Here is a 26,052-nt window from a genome sequence, read left to right on the forward strand (position 1 = left end):
CAGGCAGCCAATCCGCCGGGCCCTGGACAAGCAACCAATGGGGGGCGCCGACGTCATCGCGGGGCGCCGCGGCGCCGTGCGGGGCGCGGCGGACGGTCTAGGCGGGGCCGGAGGCGGTGGCTGCGGCTGCGGGACCGGTGAGCGCAGGCGGCCAGGCGGGGGTCGGAGTGGGGCGGCGTACGTCCCTGGCCCTGCCTGGCCGCAAGGGGCGTGGCAGCGGTCGCTCGGGGCGGCCCGGCTGAGGGAGGCAGTAGCTGCATTTGGGAGCCCGGGGCCGAAGCCGGGAGCCCGGGCGGTGCCATAGCGGGCCGGGAAGGACTGGGAGTCCCCCGGCCGGTCGGAGCGGCGTCAGGCCCTGGTGGGAGACGCACCTGGCTTGGAGGAGCAGGCCCCGCCCGGGACAAGAAAGAGCGGAGGGACCAGCGCCTCCCGCGACTCGAGGCCCAGAGGAGCCGGGCGGGGGCGTCTTTTCGAAACGCAGGCAGCCGAGGGCCGACGCGTTCCCCGTGGCCGGCGGGAGGGGCGGGGGCCTCGCACGGAGGTGCCTGCCTCCCTTGGTGGCCAGGCCGTCTGCTTTCGTGTACTCCCGTGACAGGTGCTCGGTTGGTCTGTCCTGTCAGAGCGAGGTATGACCGTTGAGATCTCAGAATGAGACCGAGGGTTGGTGTCTGGGACTTTTCAGGAAGCGGTTCTTTAAGGACTTATTTGTATGTGCAAAAACAAGGGCCCTGGGGCCAGAGTGTCCTCCCTAGACCCCTTCCCTGACTTGTCACTCAGGCTGTGACCTTGGGCCAGGCCTAGGCCTTCATTTTCTAATCTGTCACAGGGAGATGGCTGCGATTTAGTTTTGAGGATGCTGCAGTCAGCAGCAGGGCTGGCACCCTGTGTCACAGGTACCTTGTGGCCTTGGGAGTGTTCGCGCGCATCTCTGCAGCTTGGGTGCTGCTTAGGCAGCTTTCTTTGCCTTGTCTGAGCAATCTGTAGCCTTGCACCTTCCGAATCCCACATACTTAAGACTTGTTCTTTCCACAGTGGCTCTCCAGGGAAGAGGGAGAGGTTTTAGGCCACTGGTAAGAGCCACCAAAGGTGAAGGTTGCTTTCTTTCAGGGGTCTTCGTGCTTGGTGACACTCTGGAGAATAGTTTTTTTTGGGGGGGGCTTATATTGAAGGCTTGGATTTCATAGGCTACATCATCTGGACTCAGTATTCCCTAGGTCTCGGTCTTTTCAACCTGCCCTGTTGCTTATGAAGCTGCATCTGTGCTTCCAGCTCTTTGTTGTTTTGTGGAGTCCCAGGGTAGCCCTGGAGAGCCTCTGTGAGGAGAGGGGAGGGAAACGTGATTTGGCTGCTTGACTCCTTGGAGTGTCCCGTCAACGTTAATGCTGATGAAGGTTGGTGGGGAGAGGCCTGGACTTTATTCAGGTTTCAAAGAAGGTTTTGTGAAGCAGCTTTGTAATTTGGGAGGCCTGAAGTACCCATGGGGGGCCCTGCAAGGCAACAGGCATCTGTCAAAAGCACACCCAAGCAAGCGAGTTGTCGACGACGTCACACTGCTTGACACTTGGTTTTCCTAAACAGTCCTGTGCCTCTGGAGGGCTGGGGCTGAGTTGTGACCTTGTCTGCCAGTTCACTGCACCTAGCCCAGCGCTAGGCATCTAATAGGTGCTTGTCTGTGCCGTGGCCTCTGTTAACTGCTGACTTTGTTTCAGGCGCTATGCTGGGCCTTCCTACCACCTGTGTGTGGCTTGGTAGTGGCCTAGGGTCTCTCCTCCCTGCTGAAGTCCCTCTCCTGCAGGTGGCCGTCTGCCCGGCCCAGCGCCATGCACACGCTTGTGTTCTTGAGCACGCGGCAGGTGCTGCAGTGCCAGCCAGCTGCCTGCCAGGCCCTGCCCCTGCTGCCACGCGAACTCTTCCCCCTGCTGTTCAAGGTGGCCTTCATGGACAAGAAGACAGTGGTACTGCGCGAGTTGGTACACACATGGCCCTTCCCGCTGCTCAGTTTCCAGCAGCTGCTACAGGAGTGTGCCCACTGCAGCCGTGCCCTCCTGCAGGAGCGGCCTAGCACTGAGAGCATGCAGGCCGTTATCCTGGGGCTGACTGCCCGGCTCCACACCCCAGAGCCTGGGGCCAGCACACAGCCCCTCTGCAGGTATGGACTTATCTGAAGGGTTGTCAGGCTAGGGGTGTGTAAGTGGGTCCCTTGAGAAGGTTCTAGGCTTGGGTGGTAAAGTTAGCAAGAGCTCATACAGGAGCAGGTGTGTTGCTCTTGTCCCAAGCTGGCTGGGAGGGGGTATGGGCCCTGCCCCTCGACCCCTTCCTCAGATCATTCCTACTCCCAGGAAGCATGCGCTGCGGGTGCTGGACATGACAGGCCTCTTGGATGATGGTGTGGAACAGGATCCTGGCACCATGAGCATGTGGGACTGTACTGCTGCCGTGGCTCGCACATGCATCGCCCAGCAGCAGGGGGGCGCCACAGAGCCTGGGCCAGCCCCCATCCCCGTGGAGGTGCGTGTGGACCTGCGGGTGAACCGGGCCTCCTATGCCTTCCTGCGGGAGGCACTCCGAAGCAGCGTGGGCAGCCCACTGCGGCTCTGCTGCCGGGACCTGCGAGCTGAGGACCTGCCCATGCGCAACACTGTGGCCCTGCTGCAGCTTCTGGATGCAGGCTGCCTGCGCCGCGTGGACCTGCGCTTCAACAACCTGGGCCTGCGTGGCTTGTCTGTAATCATCCCACACGTGGCTCGCTTCCAGCACCTGGCCAGCCTGCGGCTCCACTATGTGCATGGGGATTCAAGGCAGCCCTCCGTGGATGGCGAGGACAACTTCCGCTACTTCCTTGCCCAGATGGGCCGCTTCACCTGTCTGCGCGAGCTCAGCATGGGCTCCTCTCTCCTTTCAGGGAGGCTGGACCAGCTGCTCAGGTGAGCGGGCCCCACCACTGCCCTGCCCCTCCCTTCTGTAGGGACCCTCCCTGGCTCTGCCTGTCTGTGACCCCTGTGTCCCCTGTAGCACCCTGCAGAGCCCCCTGGAGAGCCTGGAGTTGGCCTTCTGTGCTCTGTTGCCTGAGGACCTGCGCTTCCTGGCACAGAGCCCCCATGCTGCCCACCTCAAGAAGTTGGACCTGAGTGGTAACGACCTGTCTGGCAGCCAGCTGGCACCATTCCAGGGTCTGCTGCAGGCATCAGCAGCCACACTGCTGCATCTGGAGCTGACTGAGTGCCAGCTTGCAGACACCCAGCTGTTGGCCACACTACCCATCCTGACTCGGTGCACCAGTCTCCGGTACCTTGGCCTCTATGGCAACCCACTGTCCATGGCGGGCCTCAAGGAGCTGTTGCGGGACTCAGTGGCGCAGGCTGAGCTGCGTACTGTGGTGCATCCCTTCCCTGTGGACTGCTATGAGGGCTTGCCCTGGCCGCCGCCTGCCTCTGTCCTGCTGGAGGCCTCCATCAATGAGGAGAAGTTTGCCCGAGTAGAAGCAGAGTTGCATCAGCTGCTTTTAGCCTCAGGCCGTGCCCATGTGCTCTGGACCACGGACATCTATGGGCGACTGGCTGCAGACTACTTCAGCCTATGATGAAGTAGTTCTGGGTGAGACACAGGCTGTCCTGCAGTCTCTTTAGGTAGGCAGGGCCTTTGCTGGGACCCTGGTGGAGGCCTGTCACAAAAGCACTGGTTTCTGGTTTCCTGCTGGGTCCGCCTTGCTTCTGGGCACACCTCGAGCCTCCCCTGCTTTCTGCAGTGCCCCACGCGGTTTTCCCTGCACTTGCTCCATGATTGGCTGACCATCTGTGGGCCCCAGGGCTGGATGTCAGGCTTCCATTGCCCTGCTCAGTTTGGCTGCATTTGGCTGCCCTCTGGGGTCCTGGTCCTTTGTGCAAATGCTTTGGGATCCCACTTGTGAGTTGAGAGAGATGATGGCCTCTCTGAGCCTTTCCCATCCCTCTACTGAGAGCTCAGTGCTCTGGGGTTGAAGTTGGACAGAGGCTGCTTCAGGGAGGCTGGGGTCCCCAGGCACTCGTGCCTCTTAACGTGTTCCCTGCCCTGCCACCCAGCCACCCCACTGGGCTGGGCTCGGGCTGGAGGGGGTCATCAAGGTACAAATGTGCCTGGAAATTGAATTTATGGCTCTTTTTTTTTCTGTCCACATTGGTCAGCCTTATCCTTATCTCTGCTGTCACCATCCCCAACATGGCCACTGGGCAACAACTGCCATCCAGCCTGCCCGCAGGGCGGCCCCGTCTGCACTGCCGGCCAGTCCTTGCTCTTCCCACCTTTCGGAGGCCCAAGATCCTACCGTGGCCGGCCAGGGCCAGCGAGGGACCCCCCTGCAGAGCTGGAGGTTGGGGTGATGTCTTTTTGGAAGAACTTCAAGGGAGGTGTTGGGGCCTCCCTGGCCACCTTCCATTGCTACCCCAGGATTCCCGAGTGCAACGCTCCCGCTGCGCGTCCCACAGACGGCTCACCGCACTCTGCGCGGCTTCCACCTTTACTGACGGAGCATGTGCGCTGCCGCGCCGGCCAGTCCCCGGCGCCCACGTCATCTGCCCGCGCCCGCCGCCCTAGCAATGGATCTCGTAGGCGACTGGCGGGGGCACGCGGAGTCCCGGCCCCGCCCCCTCTGCTGGTCCGCAGTCCGCCGGCGCCTCCGCCGGACCCTCGGCGAAGAGCGGCTTGGAGCGGTTGATGACGAACATCTCGTGTCCGCGCTCGTCGCGGAGCTCCTCTAGCTGTGCGAACGTGCAGGGGCCGTCCGAGTAGTCGTTGACGAACAGCGCGCCCTCCCCCGGTGGCCCCCGCGCCTTTTTTCGCCTGCGGCGCCGGCGACAGATCATGGCGACCAGGAGCAGCGCCGTGAGCGCCAGCAGCGCGATGGCCGCCGCAATGGCCGTCTGCGTGGCCAGGCCCAGGGCGCGGAAGGCCATGCTTCCCGCCTCGGGCCGGGGCTCGCGACCAGCGGGGCGGGCGGCCGGAGGTGGCGGTTGCGCGGGCTGCTGCAGCGGCTGCCGGGACGCGTTGACCAGGAGCCGGAAGGGCACGCGGGCAGCGCCACCAGCATTGGAGGCCTCGCACTCGTACTTGCCGGCATGGGCCAGCGTGATGTTGCTGAGGAAGAGCATGCCGCTGCCCGTGTCGGATGCCGAGTGTCCGCCCAGGCCCGGCGCCCCGCCTTCTAGCTGGGCCTGGGCTTGCGGCCGGCCCTCGCGAGGCTGGGGCACCTTTCTCCAGGTCACCAATGGCTGCGGGTAGCCAGAGGCTTGGCAGGCAACCCGCAGGTCCTCACCCAGGTTGGCTGTGAGCTCCAGCGGCTGCACGTGGACAGAGGGCGGAATGCAGATGAGGCTGCTGTGGGATACGTCCAGGAGACTCTGGAGCGCCAGGCGCGGGGGCTCTGCACACATAATCTTCCTGTCCCTGGAGGTGAGCAGCCGCTGGCCGCCCTCCTTGATCCAGGCACCCAGCCAGTGCAGGGCGCAGTCACAGCGCCATGGGTTCTCTGTGGGAGAGCAGCATCAGGCAGGTGGCTTGAGGATGGTGCTACAACACAGCCTGTGCAGTTGGGGTTCTGCGGGCCAGGGCAGGGGCCTCTTTCCCACCTACCACAGCCTTTTCACACGGAGTCCAAGGCCCCTGCCACCCCTTCCTTCACCCCAAGCTCCGTGGGGCGGCAGCAGCCCTTCACCCCCGCCCCGCCCCCTCCGCCTCAGCTCTGTGATGCCTGCCTGTTACAGATCACTTCTGCGTCAGAGGAAGCACCTGCTCCTCAAATCTTCCTGCAACAAGTGCCACTGTTTTTAGGAACCTGGGCTTCCACATAGGCATCTCACCAGCACTGAAACCTTACAAGTCCTCTCAGCCTTGTCTTTGGATGTTCTCTCGGGAATGTCCCCAGTCCTGATCAGCTGTCTCCTTTGCAATTTTTGCCTCCCCTCTGAGGGCCTAAAAGTGTACAGAATCCTCAACTCTGTTAAGTCACCCTGTGGGGTTCCTGTCTTGTCTTCCTCAGGCAGGGTGCCTGAGCTGTATCCCCCAACACGCCCATTCCCGCAGCCCTCCCCTGTGGCTGCAGGCGGTGGTGCGGCCCTCCAGACTGCTGCCCAGTTGCCTGCTATCAAAGCCCCTCCACACATGAGCCTGTTCCCTACTGCCACCACCTGGCCAAGACAGAGACACTTCCCGAGGAAGAGGTACCTGTGAGGCGCAGGACTTGCAGACTGGCCAGGGGCTGCAGCGCCTCTCGGCTGATGGTACCCAGCTGGTTCCTGCTGAGGTCCAGCAGTGCTAGGGAGGACAACCCCGCTAGAGCCTGGTCCTCCAGCAGCTCAATGCTGTTTTCTTGCAGGTGAAGCTCCTGCAGTCGCTGAAGTAGGGACAGCAGATCGTGAGGAAAAAGGGCGCCGAGGTTGGGGGCATGCCCCCTCTTCTTACCAAGCTACACTACGTTGCCTTTTCTAACTACTCCAGCCCTACAGGGCGAGCGGCCATAATGGAGTCTCCCGCCCCTTCAGACCCCAGGCGCTCACCGGCAGGTGCAAGAAGGTGAAATCCAGCAGCCGCGCCAGCTGGTTGCCCGCCAGGTAGAGCACGCGCAGCTGGGCCAGGCCTGCGAAGGCGCCGCTGCGCAAGGCGCGCAGCCGGTTGCTGGTGAGCGCCAGCTCCAGCAGGCGCGGCTGCGCGCGGAAGGCGCCGGCCTCCAGGGCGCGCAGGCTGTTGTTGTGGAGGTAGAGCCGCCGCAGAGCGGCGAGCGGCGCCAGGGCTCCTGGCTCCAGGCGCGCGATGTTGTTGTCCTGCAGGAACAGTGTCTGCAGGCCGGGGAAAGGGGAGGCGCTTACCCCGCTGCGGGGGTCTTCTCCTTGGGGGCACCCTGTCCTCCCGCAGCTCCACACAGTGCCCACCTGCGTCCCTGGCGGGATTCCCAGCGGGACGACACGCAACCGCAGGGCGCCGCACTCCACTGTGGCGCTGTAGCAGCGACAGGCTGCTGGGCAGCCAACGGTGCGGGGCGGCAGTAGCAGCAGCAGCAGCAGCAGCGCGGGGGCCCCCGGGGCCATCTCCCGAGGCCCAGCTCCTCACCGGCCCTTCCGCGGTTCAGCCGCGGACGCGTGCCCTCCTGAAACACAGGTTGGCAGGCCAGTCTCGGCAGTCGAGAGCCAGCCAATAGATGGAATGGAGGCCTGCGCCTGCGTCTAACTTTTGACGCTATAAATCGGTTCAAAAAACTAATAAAACGTTCGGTTTTCTCCTTTGACAAAAACATTTTCTTAAAGCTCTGGGGCATCAGGTTCGAATTTAGAATTCCTGGTGTCCTCTTCACAGGATGTGACCATGTAGGGAGAGCCACCCAACCCTGTCACCTTCTCTTCCTTCTGCACCCATGCTCAGCAGGTCAGGAGCTTCCTGCTTAGGACATGGATGTGTGTCGCTTGCTGCCCCCGACTCTACCCCCAGGCAAGTGGTTGCTGTTTGGTTCTACGGTGCAAGAAGCTGGAAGTACAGGGTATGGGCTTGGGAACTTTGCTTAGGTGACAAAGCCTGGGCCCCCATTACCCAAGCATAGCTAGGAAGGGGAGAACAGGCCCTGGGCAGACACACCTCCTTGTCATCCTGTGGGGGCCCAGGCAGAGCTGGCTTCAGAGGAGCTACGAGCCCCAGGGAATTCAAGGCACAGCTTTGTCCAGCACCCGCTCCTGGCCTAGGGGTGGGACCAGCTTAACTAGAATTGGGTCTTTTTCTCAGGTAACCTGTCAGAGAATTGGGGGATGAGAAAAATAATGGGAAAGTCGGCTCAGGAGCCATGGGTCTGTGCTTCCCATGCTGGCCCCCAGAAAGGTGTCCTGTCTTTGGGGATAGATGGGGCCCTGGGAAAGCTGGGGTGGGACGGGGCGGGGGGGGCCTTGGGCCACCAATTGGGTTTCTGGTGTGGCTTCCCAAAGGGGCTCTGGGAGCAGTGTGACCTCTGAAATCAGCAAGGAGCAGGGAGTTTGCTGGGGGACCATATGCATGTACTTATCCTAAAGAAATGGGAAGGCTGCGGTCTGGTTTCAGGAACCAGTTTTAAAAGCAGGGATCTGGACTAAGCCAGCCAGCCTACCCAAAGCCAGGGAAGACAGGGCTGCAGGTGTCCTGTCTCCCAGCCTCATCTGGCAGGCCTCCCCAAACATTTGCCTGTCCACCAGCTCTTCCTCTTTGCCGAGTCATGTGGAAAGGGACGGGACCAAGTGACCTTGGTGTTTGTTTAAATCTTGCCCTAAATTGTAAGTCATATGATTATTTAAAGTCACTAGAGATAAATAAGCACAGCAATAAAGTTTTAATGGAATAGCTCTGGCCCAGGCGGAGGCAGTTCCCAGATGTCTCAAGATGAGTGTGAACCCCAAGAAGTTGGGGGCGTTATCTGGGCCCCTGGGATCCATTCCCTGGGTAAAAAGGGTTGGTACGTGGCTCCAGGCCTGGCCCAGTCAGCCTCCAGCAGGAAGGCTTCTCAAGTGGAGAAGGTTCTTGGCCTCAGATCTCAGGGCGCTGCTACTCACGCGGACCCCCCCTAGATGCAGATTGGTGTAGAAAGGCCTGCCAGAGCAGGGATGAGGGCCCCAGGCTGGAAGAAGCCCAGAAATCCTTTTACCAGAGGACACCCCCTAATCCGCTGGGCAGGGGCGGGGTGTCACACGCAGGATTCCGCGACGACTGTAACTGCCTCCTGGGCGCCCCTCTGTGTGGGAGGCGGGGAGGGAAGAGGATGGAACGCCCTGTGCCGCCTAGGGCACAGTGCGAGGCCCAAGCTGGTCTCCGGGCGGCCCTTGCGCACCTCTGCAGCACTGCGACCCGGTGCCTGTATCCCCCACGGTCTCCTCTGCTACCCACGAGCGCCGGTCGGTTTTCGGCCGGGCTCAGGGAGGGCGTGGCCTCCGCGTTCCCCATCCCCCTCCAAGACCCACGCCCTTCTCGGAGCGCACCAGGGTCAGAGCCAGGGTGGTCCCCGACCCCCCAGTCTCCCCACGCCTGGTGACCTTGGGCCGGGCGTCCCCTCACCTGACGCTCCCGCGGCGAGCGGCTCCCCCGCCGTGCAGGTGGCGGCCCCGGTCGGAGCAGCGGCCGGGCTGGGAGGGGGCGGGGGACGCTCGCGCACGCGCACCAGAGTCCCGCGCCCGCCGCCTGGGCCTGACGTCTCCGGCGCGGGCCAATCCGGAGGGCGCCGGAGTCTGGTGCGCGGGAGGCGCGCGCCGTGGGGAGCGGAGGGTCCGGGAGGGCCGGGCCGCGGCAGCACCAAGGACAGCGCCAGATGGGGAGGCGGGGCGCGCAGGCGCACTAGGCTGTCGCGAGTGCGGGTGGCGCGGGCTTTCCGGGGCGTGGGGTCCCGCGGGAGCGGGGTGAGGGGCGCCCGCGGCCTCCTGCCTTTCCCGTGGCCCCGCTCAGGGGGGCCGAGCCGCGAGCAGCAGCGGGGCCAGGTCCATGGTGAGGGCGAGGCGGCGGCCCTGCCAGAGCACGTGCGAGGGCAGCGCGGGCGCGCCGGGCCCGTACTCGAAGCAGGCGCTGAGCTCGAAGGCCAGGGCGGAGCGTACCAGGCCCACGCCGCCCGCACGCTCCGGCGCCGGGTGGTACAGGCGCCCGTTGGCGGCCAGGGGCAGCAGGCGCGCCGGCTCGAAGGGCACGGCCAGGGCCTCACCACCGCCGCAGTAGGAGAGGCGCGGAGGCCTGTGGTCCGCGGTCAGCAGGTGCGTGAAGACCACCGGCCGGTCCTCGCAGCGCAGGAAGTTGCGCTCTCTGCCGCAGGGCGAGAGGAAGGGGAAGGCGGCCTCGTAGCGCCCGCTGCGGTTGGGTCTCAGGCGGGAGAAGAAGGTGACCAGGAACTGCGGGTCTGGGGGATGAAGGGCGCGGATGCTCAGCGCGCTGGGCTCCCAAGGCTGCCGGGCCCAGGACCACACCGAAGGCAGGCGCCGGCGGCAAGAGGTTCGCCTGGCCTCACTCAGCGGGGCTCCTGAGCGCAGGACGCCCATTCCTTGGTGCGCTGGGCCCATCGGCAGAGTCGGGAGCCCATCCGGGGCTGCCCGAAGGGAGAAAGAAAGGGCTGGGGAGGAAGGCACAACATTACCTTTGAAGCAGGTGATGAAATTCTTCATTTTGGAATCATCCAGGAAAAGCTGCAAACAGAGGGCCGGGCCATGATGAGTCCCAGCGTGCAGGGGGAGGCTGGGAAGCTCGGGAGGTCCTGAACCGGCCCGAGCCCACTTTTCCTGCTTGTCTGTGCACACCGAATGCAGGGAGGCTCGTGGAAGGTAAACCTGGGGGCCCTGCCGACTTCTCCGCATCTATGCGCACTTCTGCTCCCTGGTCAGTCAAGTCTTTCCTGCACGTTTTCCCTCTTTTCAAGTTTGTAATCAGTTGTGTCACCTCCTCCGCGGAGACTACCTGGCTTGCTGCCTCCCGGACACGCCGCTGCCTTTGACAGGGCTTCCAAAAAAATGCGCAGCGGCCCGGGTGTCTCCCTGGCAGCGGCGAGAAGTCAGCGCCAGGGCTGGGGGCTTGCAGGGCAGAGTCCGGAGCTGCACGACGCAGCAGGGACGCGGCCCGTGTAGGAGCCTCAGCCGGACCGACCCAGCTCCCGTCTTTCCAGCGCGCGCTCCTCCAGCTCTGCCGAGTCCAGGTCGCCCACCCCCCCCCGGCCCCGCCCACCCACGTGGGACTTCCTTTCGGCCCCGCCCCTCTGGCAACTGCCGCGCCCACAGAAACCCTCACCTCCGGCCCCGCCCACAGGCACCTCTCCCGGCCCCGCCCCTCGAGCAACGGCCTTGCCTCCTCCCACCTGGCCCTGGTGGTCCACGTAGTAGAAATACTCGCGGGTCTGGGGTTCGGGCCGCTGCCCTTGCGTGTAGGAAACGCCCCCATCCCCGCTGCAGGGCCGGGCTCCCCGCGACCGCGCCAAGGCCAGGCTCCGGAGCGCCCCGCACTGCGACCACATTCTCCTCCCGCGCCGGAAGCGGCCAGCAGGTCACGCCGAGGGCGGTGCCGCGCGAACTCGCGCCCGCCCGCAGCAGCCCCGCGCCTCGCGTTCCGGCGGCGCCCGCCTCCGCGACCCGGGCCCGGCGCTCTTCCCTTTCCCTCTGGCCTCGGGGGCTCGCCCGCCCTGGCCCTCTGAGCGGCGTACCCAGCCCCGCCCCTTCCGGTCGGCCCCGCGTCTCTTCCCGCCCCCGGCCGCGCCCACAAGGAACAGGAGACGGCGCAGGGTCCATGTGCACTTTATTCACTCGCGTCGTCGCCTCTCGGGTCCATGCGTCTGGGCGAGCGTCTGAGCCGGGCGGGACCGCAAAGGCCCCGGGGCCACCCGACTGAGGACGCCGCCCGGGCCTCGGCAGGGCTGGGCCTTTTGTTTTTAATAAATAAAAACGGAACTCTAAAAAATATATATATAAAAACTGGGGAGAAATTAAGTTTTACAACAATTGGAACTCAAAATTCCAAAATGGAAAATGTACAAACTCGGTCCCCCAGCAGCTCTGGCCTCGAGAACAGGCAGTCCCGGGCGCGGCGTCTTCACGCTCGTCAGCTGCAGGTCGGGGACGGGGATGGGGTAGAGCTTGGTTTTTGGTCAGAAGCCAAGAAAAAAGATCGGAGAAGAAAAGGAATGACCTCAACTTCCTCTGCACGGAGGACAGGGACGGCTCAGAGATAAATAGCATTTAGGTTAAAACTATGTCATTAGCAAATTTAGTTCTTATATCTTTCCCTCTATTTATATCTCTATACACAGGTGGGCTGCGATGCAGGATTGATTCTGGATTTATAGTTACACGAAGAAAAAATACTCTCGCCCCTCCCCCACCCTGCCCCCAGAATGCCTGCCAGCCCTGCCCCCTACCCCAGAGGACTTTGGTTTGGGGGCCCCCACCCCACCCACCGAGAGCCTGCCAGACCCCGGGCCCACTGCCCTGGAGCCCCCAAACTCCTGAGCAGTCACCAGCTGGGGACCACGGGCCGAGGAAGGGAGAGGCGGCGGGACAGGTCGGGAAGCTCCCCCGGGGCTGGGAAGAGCTGCAGGTCAGGACAAGGACCGGAGGAAGGGAAGGAGACGGGGGCGGCTGGGCAAGGCCCAGGCCAGGACGCGCAGGAGCCACGGGGAGGCAGCCCGGCCCCACGGAGGGCAGTGTCGCTCGGCTCCAGGACACTGAAGGCACTGAAGGCACTTTCTCGGAGCTGACCTGGGGCCAGCGGAGGGCGAGGCGGTGCCCGCGGGAACTGGCCGTGAGGTGGGGGGCCAGAGGCGCCCTCCCAGCCGCTGCTCTGCCCTGGCTGCACCCTCAGACCAGGCAGAAGACGTGGGGAACGCCGGGGCCAGGGGCCTGGGGGAGGGGAGGGGGTTGCAGGGCTGGGCCGGGCGATTCTGGCCCCTCTGCCGGGAGAGCGAGTGCGGGGTTCGGCCTGGCTCAGGGCGGCAGGACGTCCCTCCTGTCCCCGGGCGCCCCCACTACAGCACACCCTCCATGAAGCTGGTGTCCAGGTGCTGGATGAGCACGCGCAGGAAGGACATCTCCTTGCGGGTGTTCTCGAAGATAACGCGCGGGTCGTCGGACTGGCAGCGCAGGCAGTTGGGCGCCATCACCATGGCCAGGTTGCTTACATCCATCTTGGTGACCGCGACGTTGGCCGGCTGCACGAAGACCTGGAGGAGGAGCGAGGGTGGGCGCGGAGGGGCGGGGGCGGGGCGGGGAGGGGGAAGCGGCGGGGACCCCCGCGGAGGGAAGTACCTGCAGGAAGCGGATGAGGTAGCAGAGCACCATGCGGTTGATGCGGGGCAGCGCGTGCACCACGGCCACCGCCGCCTCGGGGCTGTCGTAGTGCGCGATGCACTGCTCGTAGAACTCGTGCGGGATCAGGGGCTCCTCCAGCTCCCGGTACCACAGCTTCAGCAGGGATGCTGGGGACACAGCACGGGGCTTAGCGGGCCTGCTCGGCGGGCACCCCTGGACCAAGTGGGGTTCTGTGGCAGACACGAGGGGTGCTGTGGGTGACAGGCTGGGAGGGCCGGCCCATTCTGGACAGGGCCCATCTGACCCGGCTGGGCCCGGACCCCAGAGGGCCTTTCAGCTCCTAAGGGCCTGAACTTGATCCTGGAGGCATGGGGGTCACGCCAGCAGAGACGTGCGAAACAGGGTTTTTCTCAGGAGTCTGTGCAGCTGCCCTGAGGGGGTGTCTGCACAGCAGGCATGGCGGAAGGGCACAGGGCAGAGAGCAGCAGGTTGGGAGTGGGCTGCATTGCACAGGCAGGCCTCGGGGTGCCCCGAAGACACCTGCGGAGACTCTGCAATGGGCAGGAAGGAGGATGTGTTGGAAGTGACTGGGAAGCCATCATATCACTGGGCAGGAGGCAGGATCAGGGTGGACTCCAGAGGTGGAGACAGGAACCCCTTAGCCACAGCCTGAGCCAGGCCTGCTCTGCTGCAGTGTGGAGGACTCACCAGGGACGTGGGGGTCTTCCAGGCCTGTGGGCACCTTCCACTGGTCCACCTGCAGCTTCAGAGCATTCACCTCGTCAATGTCCCCAGGGACCCTGCAGGGCACAGGGCAGGTCTCAGGCAACAGGAGCCTGCGCTGCGGCTTCATGATTCCGCCTGGACACTCCCTTTGGTCGGCCCCTGCTGACCCCTGGAGGGAGCAAAACCTCAGGACCCCCTGCCACCCCAGTTGGCCTCTTTCCCACAAACATGGGTGGATGGCACTCTTCAGGATTCCTGCCCCACACACCTGGGTCCGAGTGTGGTGTTTCCCCAGGCCACCGTCCCTCCCTGGACCCCTGCTGGCTCCCTGTGTGGATGCCCTCACCAAAGGGCCACTGGGGCTCAACCTGCAAGCCTCAGTTTCCCCAGCTGGCCTCCTGGGGCCTAGGTACCCCTTGCCCTGACAGGTGAGTCACGGGAGTGGGTGGCACCCTGTGCCATCCCTGTTCACAGACGAGGGCTGCCTGTCATCTGAGGCTCACACCCTGGGCTGCCCATGGCTGGTGTCCAAGCACGCTCTGGACCGCTGGTGGCCATCTGCAGGGGCGCCCTCCCTGGCTGGCTGTGCTTCCTCTTCAGAATGGGTCCTGTCCTCTTTCCTGGCCTGCACACACTTGGGGTCAGCTTCCACACTGTGGCCCCAACCTTCCATCTGCTCTCAGGTAGGGGTGGGGAAGCAGCCCAGCAGGCCTGAGGCTTAATGGCCCCTACATGCCAAAGATGCATGGTGGACACACAGCTGTGGCCCCCACACCCGGCGCCCGGGGTTGCCGTGGCACCTGAAGATGCCCTCTGTCTGGTCACCGTTGAGCGCCAGCACCTCCTCAGAGAGCCGTGTTTGCACCCAGGGCAGCTGGCGCTCAGGGTAGCGCTCCCTCTGCATGCCCATGACCTCCTGCAGTGCGCTGCCAAACATGGACGGGCTGAACACGGCGTTCTTGGCGTGCCGGATCTCCTCCACGTTGGGCTTCTTCAGCCCCTGTGAAGACAGGCTCTGTCCTGGTCTGGCCTGGCCGTCCTGCTTCCAGCCCTCCTCGGCCCCAAACCCTAACTCCTCCTGGGCTGCCCCTGGCTCTGCCTCCCCTCCTGTCATCCCTGTGAACTCCTGGCTCCAACTAGAGCTACGGACAAGCCCAGCTCCCCGGCTGGAGTCACTGTCTACAGCACCAGCTCGCAGGGTCCCTTGGGAAGGTGGGAGTGTCCCTTGGGCCGGCCAGGGCTGTCAGGGAGCATAGCACAGGCCAAGCTGGCTGAGCTGGGGTGAAACTTCCAGAAGTCTGTGGCAGGGCTGAGAGCCCTGGGGAGGGGTGTGATGGGAGCAGTGCATCAGAGAGAAGAGGATGTGGGGAAGGGGCCAGGCTCTTGGGACAGGTACAGGGAATGAGGTCCTGTGGCGCGGTCTGACTGAAGCCCTTTGCCTGCCTTGCTCCTGAGCTCGAGTCTGGGCCTGGGAAGAGCCCCTGGGGGAGGGTACAGGTCAGAACACGGGGTCGGCCTGGCGCACCCCACCACTCACCTAGGTGGGCTCTGTGTGGCACCCTCTGCCCTTCTGCCCCACACCAAACTGCAGGCGGGGCTCCTGGGGCTGTCCACCAAGGGTCTCTGTGTCCCCGCCTGCCCTCCCCGGCCCCCCAGGTGCACCCGTACCTTCTTGGCCCCGGTCAAGGCTGCCTTCTGCAGCTTGTGGTAACAGTACTTGGCATATGTGCTTATCGCCACCCCTGGAAAGAAATGGGACCCGATCAACCTGGTGTGGATGTGTGGGTGTGGGGCCAGAAGAGGGGTGAACAGATGCAGGTCCTTCAAGGGCCCTGGGGGGCGGGGCTGCCCGGGCCCCAGCCACCCCCTGCCCAGCGCAGCAGGTCCTCACTCTCTCAGGCAGTGTCCTCTAGAGCACAGACCCAAGGAGCACTTGCCCACCTGCGGAGGGACAGGCTGGGGAGGAACCCCTGTGGCAGCTCCACCCACCCTCCCACGGCCCCACAGGAACAGGAAGGCAAGGACCTGGGTCCGAGGGCCTCTAGACCCCACTGCTCCCTCCCTGGGGCCTGACCCAGGCAGCTGTCCAGGTACTTGACTCTTCTCTGCTTCAGGCCCCTCCCTGGCTTTTGGGCTCTGGGCAGGAGCCCCTGGAGGAGTCATTTCCACCTACCCAGCACCCACAGCCAGTGCTGGGGGAGGCAGACACTGAGCCATCTGGATAGCAAGCCCAGCTCTGCTGCAGCCCTGGGCCTGAAGTACCACCTTTGGGCTCTTCTGAAGGACTAAGGTGGCAATGAGAAGGCCCAGTCTTTCCCAAGGGAGGGGCTTTCTAAAACTCAGCCCCTGACAGCAGGTCCCTGGGGGGAGGGGCAGTGTGCCTGAGTCAGCACCTGGGGAGGGACTCAGGGACCTCTCAGCCTGGGGAGTCTCCAGACACAGGGCCCAGGGGAAAGCGCCAGAGGGGAGAGGATTCCCAGGCTGGGTCTGGAAGGCGCAGCATCTTCCTGCTCCAGGTCGGGAAGAAGCAGATGAGAGAACATGCCAAGAGAAGCCGTCTGGGACCAGGGGAGCCATGGACCTTGGACAGCTGGACAGGACCCTGTGCTTCTGGACATGAGACCTGCCCCAGCACCCAGAGCCTACCGCCTGCCAGGGTGAGGGGGGCCTCTGGATCCTGACCCCCAATCGGAACGTCTTTGTCTTCTTTGAAGGAGCAGTTTCTAGTGGACAGCTGAGGACACGGGGTCCTTGGACCAGGTTCAAAAAGCACACACGTCTTGAGTCCATCTCTAATTGCCACAGAAGAGTGACATGTGACTGCTAACAAGACTCTGGTTACTCTAAAAGAGTAACCAAAATGAATTTTTTCTTCATAGATGTTTAGGTCCTAGGAAATCTGTCATGGTCCTTGGGGCCGCAGGTCCTGGCAGAGGATCTGGCTCCAGCCTCCAGCGTGGGACCAACGGTCTGCGCAGGCTATGAGGTGCCCTCGTTTTTCTAGAAGGGATGGTGCCCACACACACTGGACCCAGGCTTCAGAGCCCCAGGAAGGCGGCAGAAACCCAGGGCCTCAGCTCAGCAGTTGGGACACAGAGTCACTAGGCCGGGGGGCCTGGGGCAGACGGCAGGGCCTGGCCTCCTGCTTGCTGTCCCTGCGGGAAGACAGGCCCTGATCTCCTGTCCCCTGGCCCCTGGTGGGACAAACACCCAGCCCCAGCCTGCTTGGGACCAGGACACCCTCCAACAGTCTGCGACTGGGATACACTGGGGCCACCGTTTCTCAGCTGATGGTGAGCATGATGCAATCTCTCTGTGCCTCAGTTTACTCCTCTGTAGGATGGGGACCGTGACAACGCCTGTCTCATGCAGTGCTCAGCAGGCAGCTGCCGGTGTCACGAGTGTACTGGGTAGGCCAGGGACTGAGGCCACACTGCCCCACCTGCAGCTTCACTCGGGGTCAGGCGGCCTGTGCCCTAAGGTCTAGAAAGCTGGGGATGACTGCTGCTCACGCTGCATCGGCACAGGGCCAGGCACCAAGGTGTCTGCTGACCTGTGGTGTGAGAGTGGGCAGTGCCCATGGCCAGCCCAGGGAGACCCTCACCTGTGTGGGGTGCTCTGCTCTGAGCCCACTGCCCTGATCTGGCCTTGCCTGATCTCAGCCCTCATCACCATCCCCCTCCGGCTGCAGGCAAGCCCACGTGGGATGGCTGCCCATGGAGGGACCAACAGCAGCAGCTCTCCTAAGGTCTGTGCTGCTCTGCTCGGTGGCCAGGCCTGCCCCGGGGACCTTAGAGCTACAGGACCAGGTCACAGGTCTCCCAGGTCGCCAGGTGTGGCCAGGGCCTCCTGGTGTTGACCCTGCTCGCCACTTGACACACTCTGGGCTGCAATGTTCCACTGGGCTCCACTCCAGGCACAGGGGAGTCTGCTCCCTGCTCTGCCTGGCTGCAGCCAGGAGACTTTTATGGCCAACGGTGTCGGTCCAGCTCTCAGGCCACCAGACACCAGCTCAGGCAGGAGCGCAGAGCTCCTTCTACGCTGCCCCAGATGGAGTGGTCTGAGGATGTCTGTGACCAGGAATCTCACCCCTACATTGCAGCTGGCCCTCTTCTCCCAGGGTCCTGGGTGAAACCAGGCTGGGTGACTCAGGACTGGGTCACTGTACCCTGGCACAGACCTGTTGGTGGCAGCCTTGGAGGCGCCAGGGTGAGGACAAGTCCCCAGCCCGGCAGATGCCATCCTGGCATTCCCCACGAGGGCCCTTCATGCTCCTGTAGCCTCCTGCTGGCCCTGAAGTTGGCCCTAAGCAAACCTCATCCACAGAAAGCTTGCTGGCACTGTTCTGGGCCTGCATAGGCAGCATGCAGTCAGGGATGGCTTCCTGGAGGAAGGGGTGCCTAAGTTGAGTGGTCTCAAAGGAAGTGAAGTGGAGCAGAGAGGTGGTGGCGGAGCTCTAGACAGACGAGTGGGCATGAGGCACCAAGTGTGGCAGGACCACACTGCAGGAGCAGAGAAGGTGGCCCTGGAAGCCTGTGTGTGCACGTGTGCACACAGCTGACTTGGTCTGACAGCACAGCTCTCAAAAGGGCACAGCCCTGGGTTTACAGGGCTTTCCTGAGCCAGGGCCTGGGGGAAGGTGGAGAGGTGGAAGCTGTGTGAGAGTGTGGGTGGTGGGAAGGGTGCTGGTGGGGAGGGTAGGGAAGCCCTCCCCCAGCTTCTGGGGGCCCACCATCAAAGCAGGGGATGGCTCCTTGCTGATTCTGAATGCAGGCTTGGCTCCTGTGGCCCAGGGGCAGCCCTGGGCTGGAAGACAGGGCTGAGGGGTACTTGTCTCCAGGGCACCACACACCTCTCCACCTGCAAACTTCCCTGTGGGGGTCAGGCCCACTCACTTACCTGGGGGCACCTCCAGTAGCCCTCGGCCAGCAAGTCCTCATGCCCCCACCCCATCAAGAACCCAGCAAGCAAGTTGGAAATGACTCTGGGCAGCACCAAGACAGGTGTGGACAGGCTTGACCTCTCCAGGGGTCCAGTCAGTCACCTGGGCCCTCCAGCTCGCTCAGGAGGCCACAGGCCTGAGGTTAGTGGCCCCATCCCCCCCGCCCAGAAGCGGTTAGAGAAGAGAAGGCCAGGCGGCCGAGGCTGGAGAGCAGAGCTGTGCAGACGCAGCGCCCAGGGGCTGCGGGGAGAGGCCCTACCATCCGGCTCTTCAACATAAGGCTTGGGTTTCTTTCTCAATTTGGACTTCTTCTTAGTGTTTCTTTCCAGGAGCTCTTTTATGTGCTGTGTCACTGGGGAGCAAAGAGAACCATGAGGACCACAGAACACAACGCTAGGAGCCAGCGCCCACTCAGCTCCCACACTTGGCCGGTGAGCAGGCCCCTGGGCCTGTTGGGGGCTCACACTGTTTGGCTGGGGGCTGAGCGTGTCTGGGGGGATGTGGCTGTGTGTGTGAGTGGCAGAGAGGTGCCAGGGGCCCTTCGGAGCATTGTGTGGGCTGGGAAGCTGCTGTGCCTGTACTGGCCTGAGTAGAGGTGCAGGGAAGGCGTCTGGGGAGTTGGAGGAGAGCAGGCAGCATCTGCCCTCTGGCTGGCAGCAAGGCTGGGGCGGCCATGGCCTGGGCTCTCTGCCTGCCAGTCAGAAAACCAACAGAAACAGGTGGGCGAAGGCAGCTGGCCCCAAGCCAGCCACTGCAGTCAGAGGAGGGGTTCCCCTTAGGCTGATCTGGGCCTGCCTCCTGCTCTGCACAGCGTAACTCCGCCCTGTTGCCACCGGCCTTCATGACCTAGCTGAGGTCATGGCTGCCAGGCTTCTGTGAGGTGCCATCTCCTCCCCCTGCTCCGTGCCAAACTCTGTAGAAGTCACTGTGCCCCGCCCACACCTGAGGGGTGGGGTTAGGCTCCAGCTCCTGGAGGGTGGACATGTATCTAAATTATTTGTCATTATTCTGCACAGATTTATCTATTCCTATCTACTGAATTATTCTTTTTTTTTTTTTTTTTTTTGAGACGGAGTCTTGCTCTGTCGCCCAGGCTGGAGTGCAGTGGCCGGGTCTCAGCTCATCGCAAGCTCCGCCTCCTGGGTTCACGCCATTCTCCTGCCTCAGCCTCCTGAGTAGCTGGGACTACAGGCGCCCGCCACCTCGCCCGGCTAATTTTTTGTATTTTTTTGGTAGAGACGGGGTTTCACCGTGTTAGCCAGGCTGGTCTCGATCTCCTGACCTCGTGATCCGCCCGTCTCGGTCTCCCAAAGTGCTGGGATTACAGGCTTGAGCCACCGCGCCCGGCGAATTATTCATTTATATCAGTATGGACTCACGGAATTTTTTTTTTTTTTTTTGTGAGATAGGGTCTCACTGTGTCACCCAGGCTGGAGTGAGTGGTGCGATCTCAGCTCACTGCAACCTCTACCTCCTGGCAACCTCCACCCACCACAACCTCCACCTCCCGGGTTCAAGAGACTCCCACCTCCCACCTCAGTCTCCTGAGTGGTTAGAATTACAGGCATGCGTCACCACCTCTGACTGATTTTTGTATTTTTGGTAGAGATGAGGCTTTACCATGTTGGCCAGGTTGGTCTTGAACTCTTTTTTTTTTTTCAGACAGAGTCTCGCTCTGTCGCCCAGGCTGGAGTGCAGTGGCGCGATCTCAGCTCACTGCAAGCTCCGCCTCCTGGGTTTATGCCATTCTCCTGCCTCAGCCTCCCAAGTAGCTGGGACTACAGGCGCCCGCCACCTCGCCTGGCTAGTTTTTTGTATTTTTAGTAGAGACGGGGGGTTTCACCGTGTTAGCCAGGATGGTCTCAATCTCCCGACCTCGTGATCCGCCCGTCTCGGCCTCCCAAAGTGCTGGGATTACAGGCTTGAGCATCGTGCCCGCCGGTCCTGAACCCTTGACCTCAAATGATCCACCCGCCTCGGCCTCCCAAAGTGCTGGGATTACAGGTGTGAGCCACCACGCCCGGCCCACTTATGGATTTTATTTTATACTTGGGTTATAATCCAATGGGTCTTTATCTTGTTGCTCAACTTGCTCCAGCCTTGGCCACTCGGAACTCCTTCCGCTGGCTCCTGTGTCCCTGTGGCAGGCGTCACCCCCACCTCTGGCACTTTCTCACTTTTGACTCCATCTCGTATTGTATATGCCCTGCACCAGCCCTGGAATCACCCACTTCTCCAAGGAACTCTGGATCCTTTTAATGGAAAACGGTATTTAGAAACCAAGATCTGGGTGTGTGACGTGCTTACTGCTACCAGGAAATCACTGCTTGCAGGCCCTCTCAACGGACAGAATGAGGAAACACCTGAGTGCACGCTAACTCCTGTTCACACGCACATCTGTAAGTATTTCTGGATGTCACCGTCTGTCTCTGTATCAGCTAAACATGGCCTCTAACTTGATTCCATTACCGCCGTTAGTCGCTCTGGCTTCCTCCCTTTGCATGTCTGTAACTGGTGTATCTTCTCATTCTTTTAACAGTCTTTTGTAGGAGACTTAATTTTGATCAAATCCAATTTATCCATGTTTTCCTTTTATAGATAGTACTTTTGGAATTATATATAAAAATCTTTGCCTCCCTCAGGAAAGCAAGCATTTTCTCCTGTTTTGTTCCAGAAGTTTTATAGTTTTAGGTTTTATATCTTGGTCTCCCAGTGATCCACTTGCAGTTATTTTTTTGTGTACACTCCAAAATATACATTGAAATTCATCTGTTGTTTGCATTTGGACATCCAGTTTTCCCAGCACCCTCGAAGGAAAAGGCTGTCCTTTCTTCACTAAGCTGCCTCTGCAGCACAATGGAAAGCCGGCTCATGCATACAGGGGTCTGTTCTAACCTTGCTCTCTGTGGCACTGACCCCCTGTCTGCCTCAAGGCCAGTGCCACACTCTCTTGTCGGTCTAGCTTTATAACAAGTCAGGTGCTGTAAATCCTCTAGCTCTGTATTTTTTCAAAGGGGTTTTGGCTATTCTAGGTCCTTTGTAGCTCCTATACATTCTAGAATCAGCCTGTCAATTTCTAAAATAAAAAAATGTAGTACATTTTGCATTCAGATTTAATCTATGCATCAGTTTGGTAGAAGTGATGGCCTAACAGCATTGAGTCTTCTGACTCATAAGCACAGTAGACCTTGTCATCTACTTTACTGCTTTACTTTCAGCAATGATTTGCAGTTTTTACTGTGCAGGTATTACACGTCCTTTGTCAGATCTATCTCTAAGTATGTCATATTTTAAAATGCTACTGCAGGCAGGCACAGAGAGGCTGAGGCAGAAGGATTGCTTGAGGCAAGGAGTTAAAGATCAGATGGGGCAACATTGCAAAACTTTATCTCTACAAAAAACTTAAATTGGCCAGGTGTGGTGACTCAGGCCTGTTGTCCTAGCTACTCAAGATGTTGAGGCTGGGGCATCATAGCCTGAGCCCAAGAGTTGGAGGCTCCAGTGAGCTATCACACCGCTGCATGCCGCCCTGGGCCACAGAGTCTCAGAAGAAATAAATACATGCGATTGTACTCCACCCTGGAGACCCTGTCTCTAAATAAATAAATACATGCAATTGCAAATGGTATTTTAAAATACCAGCTTCTAATAATCTGTTGCTAGTATATAGAAATATGAGGCCAGGCTTGGTGGCTTACATCTGTGATCCCAGCACTTTGGGAGGCTAAGGTTGGAGAATCACTTGAGTCTAAGAGTTCGAGATCAGCCTGGCCAACATGGTGAAACCTCGTCTCTACAAAACTTAAGAAAAACATTAGCTGGGCTTGGTAGTGCCTGTGGTCCCAGCTACTCGGGAGGCTGAGGTGGGAGGATCCCATGAGCCTGGGAGGTGGAGGCTGCAGTGAGCCGTGACAGCGCTACTGCACTCCCCTGGGCAATACAGTGGGACCCCGTCTGGAAAAAAAAGAAATATTTATTTATTTGAAACGAAGTCCCTGTCTGGGGATTAAAAAAAGAAATAATTAATTAATTAATTTGAAACAGAGTCTTGCTCGTCACCCAGGCTGGAGTGCAACGGCACGATCTCGGCTCACTGCAACCTCCGCCTCCTGGGTTCAAGTGATTCTCCTGCCTCAGCCTCCTGAGTACCTGGGATTACAGGCACGTGCCACCACGCCCATCTAATTTTTTTTTTTTTTTTTTTGGAGACGGAGTCTCGCTCTGTCGCCCAGGCTGGAGTGCAGTGGCCGGATCTCAGCTCACTGCAAGCTCCGCCTCCTGGGTTTACGCCATTCTCCTGCCTCAGCCTCCCAAGTAGCTGAGACTACAGGCGCCCGCCACCTCGCCCGGCTAGTTTTTTTTTTTTTTTGTATTTTTTTAGTAGAGACGGGGTTTCACTGTGTTAGCCAGGATGGTCTCGATCTCCTGACCTCGTGATCCGCCCGTCTCGGCCTCCCAAAGTGCTGGGATTACAGGCTTGAGCCACCGCGCCCGGCCTAATTTTTGTATTTTTTAGTAGAGACAGGGTTTCACCATGTGGGCCAGGCTGGTCTCGAACTCTTGGCCTCAAGTGATCCACCTGCCTCAGCCTCCCAGAGTGCTTGGATTACAGGCGTGAGCCACTGCGCCCAGACTGCTTTCCTTGTTAAGCAGAGTTTTAACCAATCCTTTGTTTTCAGCATCAGGGTCACCCTCTTCCCCCTTTGCTAGAGGAATCTGGCTCTACCCACTTTGGAGCTTTTAAGGGTTTGCTGCCTGCTTTAGCTTTTCCGTTTTCCCACCATCTGCCCAGGATTCACCATTTTTGGTCCACATGCTCCAGCTTCTAAAACAATTGTTCTTCCTTTTCCATTTTCTTTTTCTTTGTGGGTTTTTAAAATTGTGGTAAAATACATATAACATAAAACTTACCACTTTAACCATTTTAAAATAGACAGTTTTGTGACATTAAGTACATTTACATTGTTGTACAACCATCACCACTGTCCATCTCCAGAACTTTTTCATCTTCCCAAAGTAGACCTCCATCCGCATTAAACCCTCACTTCCTGCTTCTCCCTCCCCCAGTTGTGGCACCCACCATTCTAGTTTCCGTCTCTGAGGATCTGACTCCTCTCGGGCCTCACGGAGGTAAAATCCTACAATCTCCGTCTCGGGGGATCTGACTCCTCTCGGGCCTCACGGAGGTAAAATCCTACAATCTCCGTCTCGGGGATCTGACTGCTCTCGGGCCTCACGGAGGTAAAATCCTACAATCTCTGGCCTGTGACTGGCTTCTTGCCTTTAGCATGATGCCCTCAAGGTTCATCCACGTGTATCTGTCAACACCTCCTTCCTTTTTAAGACTGGAAATAATTTTCCATTTCGTGGCTGGACATGTTCTGCTTCTCCACTCAGTTGCTGATGGATCCTCAGCATGTTTCCACCTTTTAAGTTATAAAAGCTGCTGGGAATGGGGTGTACGAATCACCGTTAAGAGTCTTGGCTCCCAGCTCTTCTGGGTCGTTCCAGAAGTGAAATGCTGGATGACACGGGAATTCTATCTGTAATTATTTGAGGAACTGCCTACTACTTTCCACAGCGGCTGTACCATTTTACATTCCTTTCTGTTTTTTTTGCCTTTAAAAAATGGTTTCACTGGCCGGGCATGGTGGCTCACGCCTGTAATCCCAGCACTTTGGGAGGCCAAGGCAGGCGGATCACGAGGTCAGGAGAACGAGACCACACTGGCTAACACGGTGAAACCCCGTCTCTACTAAAAATACAAAAATTAGCCAGGTGTGGTGGTGGCGCCCGTAGTCCCAGTTACTCGGGAGGCTGAGGCAGAATGGTGTCAACCTGGGAGGCGGAGCTTGCAGTGAGCCGAGTTCGCACCACTGCACTCCAGCCTGGGCGACAGAGCGAGACTCCGTCTCAAAAAAAAAAAAGGCTTCACTGTCATTTTAGTGAGTTCAAGGTGGAGGTGAGGCAAATGCCCATATTCAATCTGCTGTCATGAGCTGGAAGCCAGGAGACCTTGCTGGATGCATGAAGAAGCGAGCAGTGAATGAAATCTTTAGGGGTCTCCAGCCTTCCAAAATATACAGACGTGGAGCAGGTGGGAGAGCTGAAGCTACCATGCCCACTGCCAGGTGCGCTTGACGTCTGTGACGAGAACCTGCTGAGGGAGGTCCTGGGGACCAGTCAGGAGACCCAAAGGTGTGACCACCCATGAGACAAGGCTAAGCTGGGGGCATCACCTCGTGGGGCCTCAGTCCCCAAGGGTGGGGACCACACAGTGCAGGTCATACAGGTGCTGGGAGATAAGACAATCAGAGGCTCCTGAGGCTGAGGCAGGCAGGGTGCTCAGGGCAATGCACCAGGCTCAGCTCTGCCCCTCACCAAGGGTCCCCAGGCTACAATTTCCTTTTTCTAAGAACTCTGCTGCAGCCTAGCTGGCCCTCCAGGGCACAGGCTACATCCTACAACCTCCTCGGCTGATAGGGCTTGTCTTTCTTCCCTCCCCTCCCCACCTCTCCTCTCCTCCTTTCCCTTTTTCCCTCCCCCCTCCCATGGGGTCTTAGCTGGGCACAATGGCTCATGCCTGTAATCCCAGCACTTTGGGAAACTGAGGCAGGTGGATCAACTGAGGTCAGCAGTTTGAGACCAGCCTGGCCAACATGGTGAAACCCTGTCTCTACTAAAAATACAAAAACTAGCCGGGTGTGGTGGTGCTCACCTGTGGTCCCTGCTATGTGGGAGGCTGAGGCAGGACAATTGCTTGAACCTGGGAGGCAGAGGTTGCAGTGAGCTGAGATCGCACCACTGCACTCCTGCACTCCAGCCTGGGCAACAGAGCGAGACTCTATTTCAAAAAAAAAAAAAAAAAACAACAACAAAAAAAGGGGGGGTCTTGCTCTGTTGCCCAGGCTGGAGTGGTGGAGTGCAGTGGTGCATTCATGACTCACTGCAGACTTAACCTCCTGGGCTCAAGCAATCCTCCCGCCTCAGCCTCCCAAGTAGTTGGGACTACAAGCATGTACCACTACGCCTGGCTAATTTCCTTTATAACATTTTTCATAAAGACAGGTTCTCACTCTGTTGCCCAGGCTGGTCTCAAACTCCCAGGCTCAAGGGATCCTCTTGCCTCGGCCCAAAGTGCTGGGACTCCAGGTGTGAGCCGCTGTGCCTGGCTGGGACTCCAGGTGTGAGCCGCTGTGCCTGGCTGGGACTCCAGGTGTGAGCCGCTGTGCCTGGCTGGGACTCCAGGTGTGAGCCGCTGTGCCTGGCTGGGACTCCAGGTGTGAGCCGCTGTGCCTGGCTGGGACTCCAGGTGTGAGCCGCTGTGCCTGGCTGGGACTCCAGGTGTGAGCCGCTGTGCCTGGCTGGGACTCCAGGTGTGAGCCGCTGTGCCTGGCTGGGACTCCAGGTGTGAGCCGCTGTGCCTGGCTGGGACTCCAGGTGTGAGCCGCTGTGCCTGGCTGGGACTCCAGGTGTGAGCCGCTGTGCCTGGCTGGGCCTGTCTTTCTGAGCAGTAGGAGGCTGGCTGGAAGGGTATGAGGCTCATTTGGGAAGGGATGGCCACCGTGTATGTAGAGGCCTCTCCTCTGGGCTCAGGGTCAATCAGGGACCCTGACAGATGAACCTAGGAGTGGACCC

General features: G+C 60.2%; 4 protein-coding genes across 42 annotated transcripts in view; 1 reads left to right on the forward strand and 3 right to left on the reverse strand.

Annotated features, from left to right (window-relative positions):
* The first annotated feature begins 60 nt into the window (after positions 1 to 60).
* Positions 61 to 7,258, forward strand: LRRC14 (leucine rich repeat containing 14). Of its 28 annotated transcripts, XR_012416838.1 has the most exons (7): positions 61 to 137; positions 1,796 to 2,149; positions 2,340 to 2,508; positions 2,755 to 2,924; positions 3,013 to 3,626; positions 4,161 to 5,424; positions 6,347 to 7,258. XR_012416838.1 is itself a non-coding variant. In XM_073999846.1 (6 exons), the coding sequence occupies exons 2-5, from the start codon at positions 1,821 to 1,823 to the stop codon at positions 3,578 to 3,580; spliced, it is 1,236 nt and encodes a 411-aa protein (XP_073855947.1). In that variant the 5' UTR covers positions 61 to 137; positions 1,710 to 1,820; the 3' UTR covers positions 3,581 to 3,626; positions 4,161 to 7,258. The 28 variants fall into 28 exon arrangements, 17 of the variants coding, with proteins under 17 accessions (XP_073855947.1, XP_073855946.1, XP_073855943.1 ...); XR_012416836.1 differs by having other exon boundaries at positions 61 to 626; positions 2,340 to 2,924; XR_012416835.1 differs by having other exon boundaries at positions 1,710 to 2,149; positions 2,340 to 2,924.
* On the reverse strand, positions 4,477 to 9,113 carry LRRC24 (leucine rich repeat containing 24). Its single transcript, XM_065519889.1, has 5 exons — positions 9,034 to 9,113; positions 6,900 to 7,114; positions 6,528 to 6,806; positions 6,196 to 6,364; positions 4,477 to 5,500 (listed from the first exon to the last, which is right to left on the reverse strand). The coding sequence occupies exons 2-5, from the start codon at positions 7,053 to 7,055 to the stop codon at positions 4,566 to 4,568; spliced, it is 1,539 nt and encodes a 512-aa protein (XP_065375961.1). The 5' UTR covers positions 7,056 to 7,114; positions 9,034 to 9,113; the 3' UTR covers positions 4,477 to 4,565.
* Positions 8,296 to 11,154, reverse strand: C8H8orf82 (chromosome 8 C8orf82 homolog). Of its 2 annotated transcripts, XR_012416841.1 has the most exons (4): positions 10,805 to 11,154; positions 10,094 to 10,142; positions 9,034 to 9,859; positions 8,296 to 8,713 (listed from the first exon to the last, which is right to left on the reverse strand). XR_012416841.1 is itself a non-coding variant. In XM_005564373.4 (3 exons), exons 1-3 carry the CDS (start codon positions 10,958 to 10,960, stop codon positions 9,414 to 9,416), a joined length of 651 nt encoding a protein of 216 aa, XP_005564430.2. In that variant the 5' UTR covers positions 10,961 to 11,154; the 3' UTR covers positions 8,296 to 9,413. The 2 variants fall into 2 exon arrangements, 1 of the variants encoding a protein (XP_005564430.2); XM_005564373.4 differs by having other exon boundaries at positions 8,296 to 9,859.
* A 67-nt stretch (positions 11,155 to 11,221) lies between these two features.
* Positions 11,222 to 26,052, reverse strand: part of ARHGAP39 (Rho GTPase activating protein 39) — a 144,501-nt gene continuing 129,670 nt past the window's right edge. For 6 of the 11 annotated variants that reach the window (XM_073999820.1, XM_073999825.1, XM_045399405.2 and 3 more), the window contains 5 exons: positions 15,141 to 15,214; positions 14,273 to 14,472; positions 13,455 to 13,546; positions 12,744 to 12,913; positions 11,222 to 12,658 (listed from right to left, as the gene is read on the reverse strand). In XM_073999820.1, the coding sequence (XP_073855921.1) occupies positions 12,464 to 12,658; positions 12,744 to 12,913; positions 13,455 to 13,546; positions 14,273 to 14,472; positions 15,141 to 15,214 (731 nt within the window). In that variant the 3' untranslated portion in view covers positions 11,222 to 12,463. Of the gene's footprint in view, positions 12,659 to 12,743; positions 12,914 to 13,454; positions 13,547 to 14,272; positions 14,473 to 15,140; positions 15,215 to 18,673; positions 18,767 to 26,052 lie in introns of all 11 variants that reach the window. The other 5 variants (XM_045399404.2, XM_073999823.1, XM_045399403.2 and 2 more) reach the window with 1 other exon arrangement.

This window comes from Macaca fascicularis, chromosome 8, assembly GCF_037993035.2.
Source record: "Macaca fascicularis isolate 582-1 chromosome 8, T2T-MFA8v1.1".
In the NCBI taxonomy this organism is placed as follows: Eukaryota; Metazoa; Chordata; class Mammalia; order Primates; family Cercopithecidae; genus Macaca; species Macaca fascicularis.

Bases quoted from the DNA above. Each gene is read 5' to 3' on its own strand.
- LRRC14 (XM_045399414.2), top strand. From the start codon at position 1,821: ATGCACACGCTTGTGTTCTTGAGCACGCGGCAGGTGCTGCAGTGCCAG. The intron at 2,150-2,339 runs GTATGGACTTAT...TCCTACTCCCAG, and splicing joins AGCACACAGCCCCTCTGCAG to GAAGCATGCGCTGCGGGTGC. The intron at 2,925-3,012 runs GTGAGCGGGCCC...TGTCCCCTGTAG, and splicing joins AGGCTGGACCAGCTGCTCAG to CACCCTGCAGAGCCCCCTGG.
- LRRC24 (XM_065519889.1), bottom strand. From the start codon at position 7,055: ATGGCCCCGGGGGCCCCCGCGCTGCTGCTGCTGCTGCTGCTACTGCCG. The intron at 6,807-6,899 runs GTGGGCACTGTG...CCCGGCCTGCAG, and splicing joins GAATCCCGCCAGGGACGCAG to ACACTGTTCCTGCAGGACAA. The intron at 6,365-6,527 runs GTGAGCGCCTGG...TCCCTACTTCAG, and splicing joins TCACCTTCTTGCACCTGCCG to CGACTGCAGGAGCTTCACCT.
- C8H8orf82 (XM_005564373.4), bottom strand. From the start codon at position 10,960: ATGTGGTCGCAGTGCGGGGCGCTCCGGAGCCTGGCCTTGGCGCGGTCG. The intron at 10,143-10,804 runs GTGGGAGGAGGC...CTCTGTTTGCAG, and splicing joins ACGTGGACCACCAGGGCCAG to CTTTTCCTGGATGATTCCAA. The intron at 9,860-10,093 runs GTAATGTTGTGC...TTCATCCCCCAG, and splicing joins TTTCATCACCTGCTTCAAAG to ACCCGCAGTTCCTGGTCACC.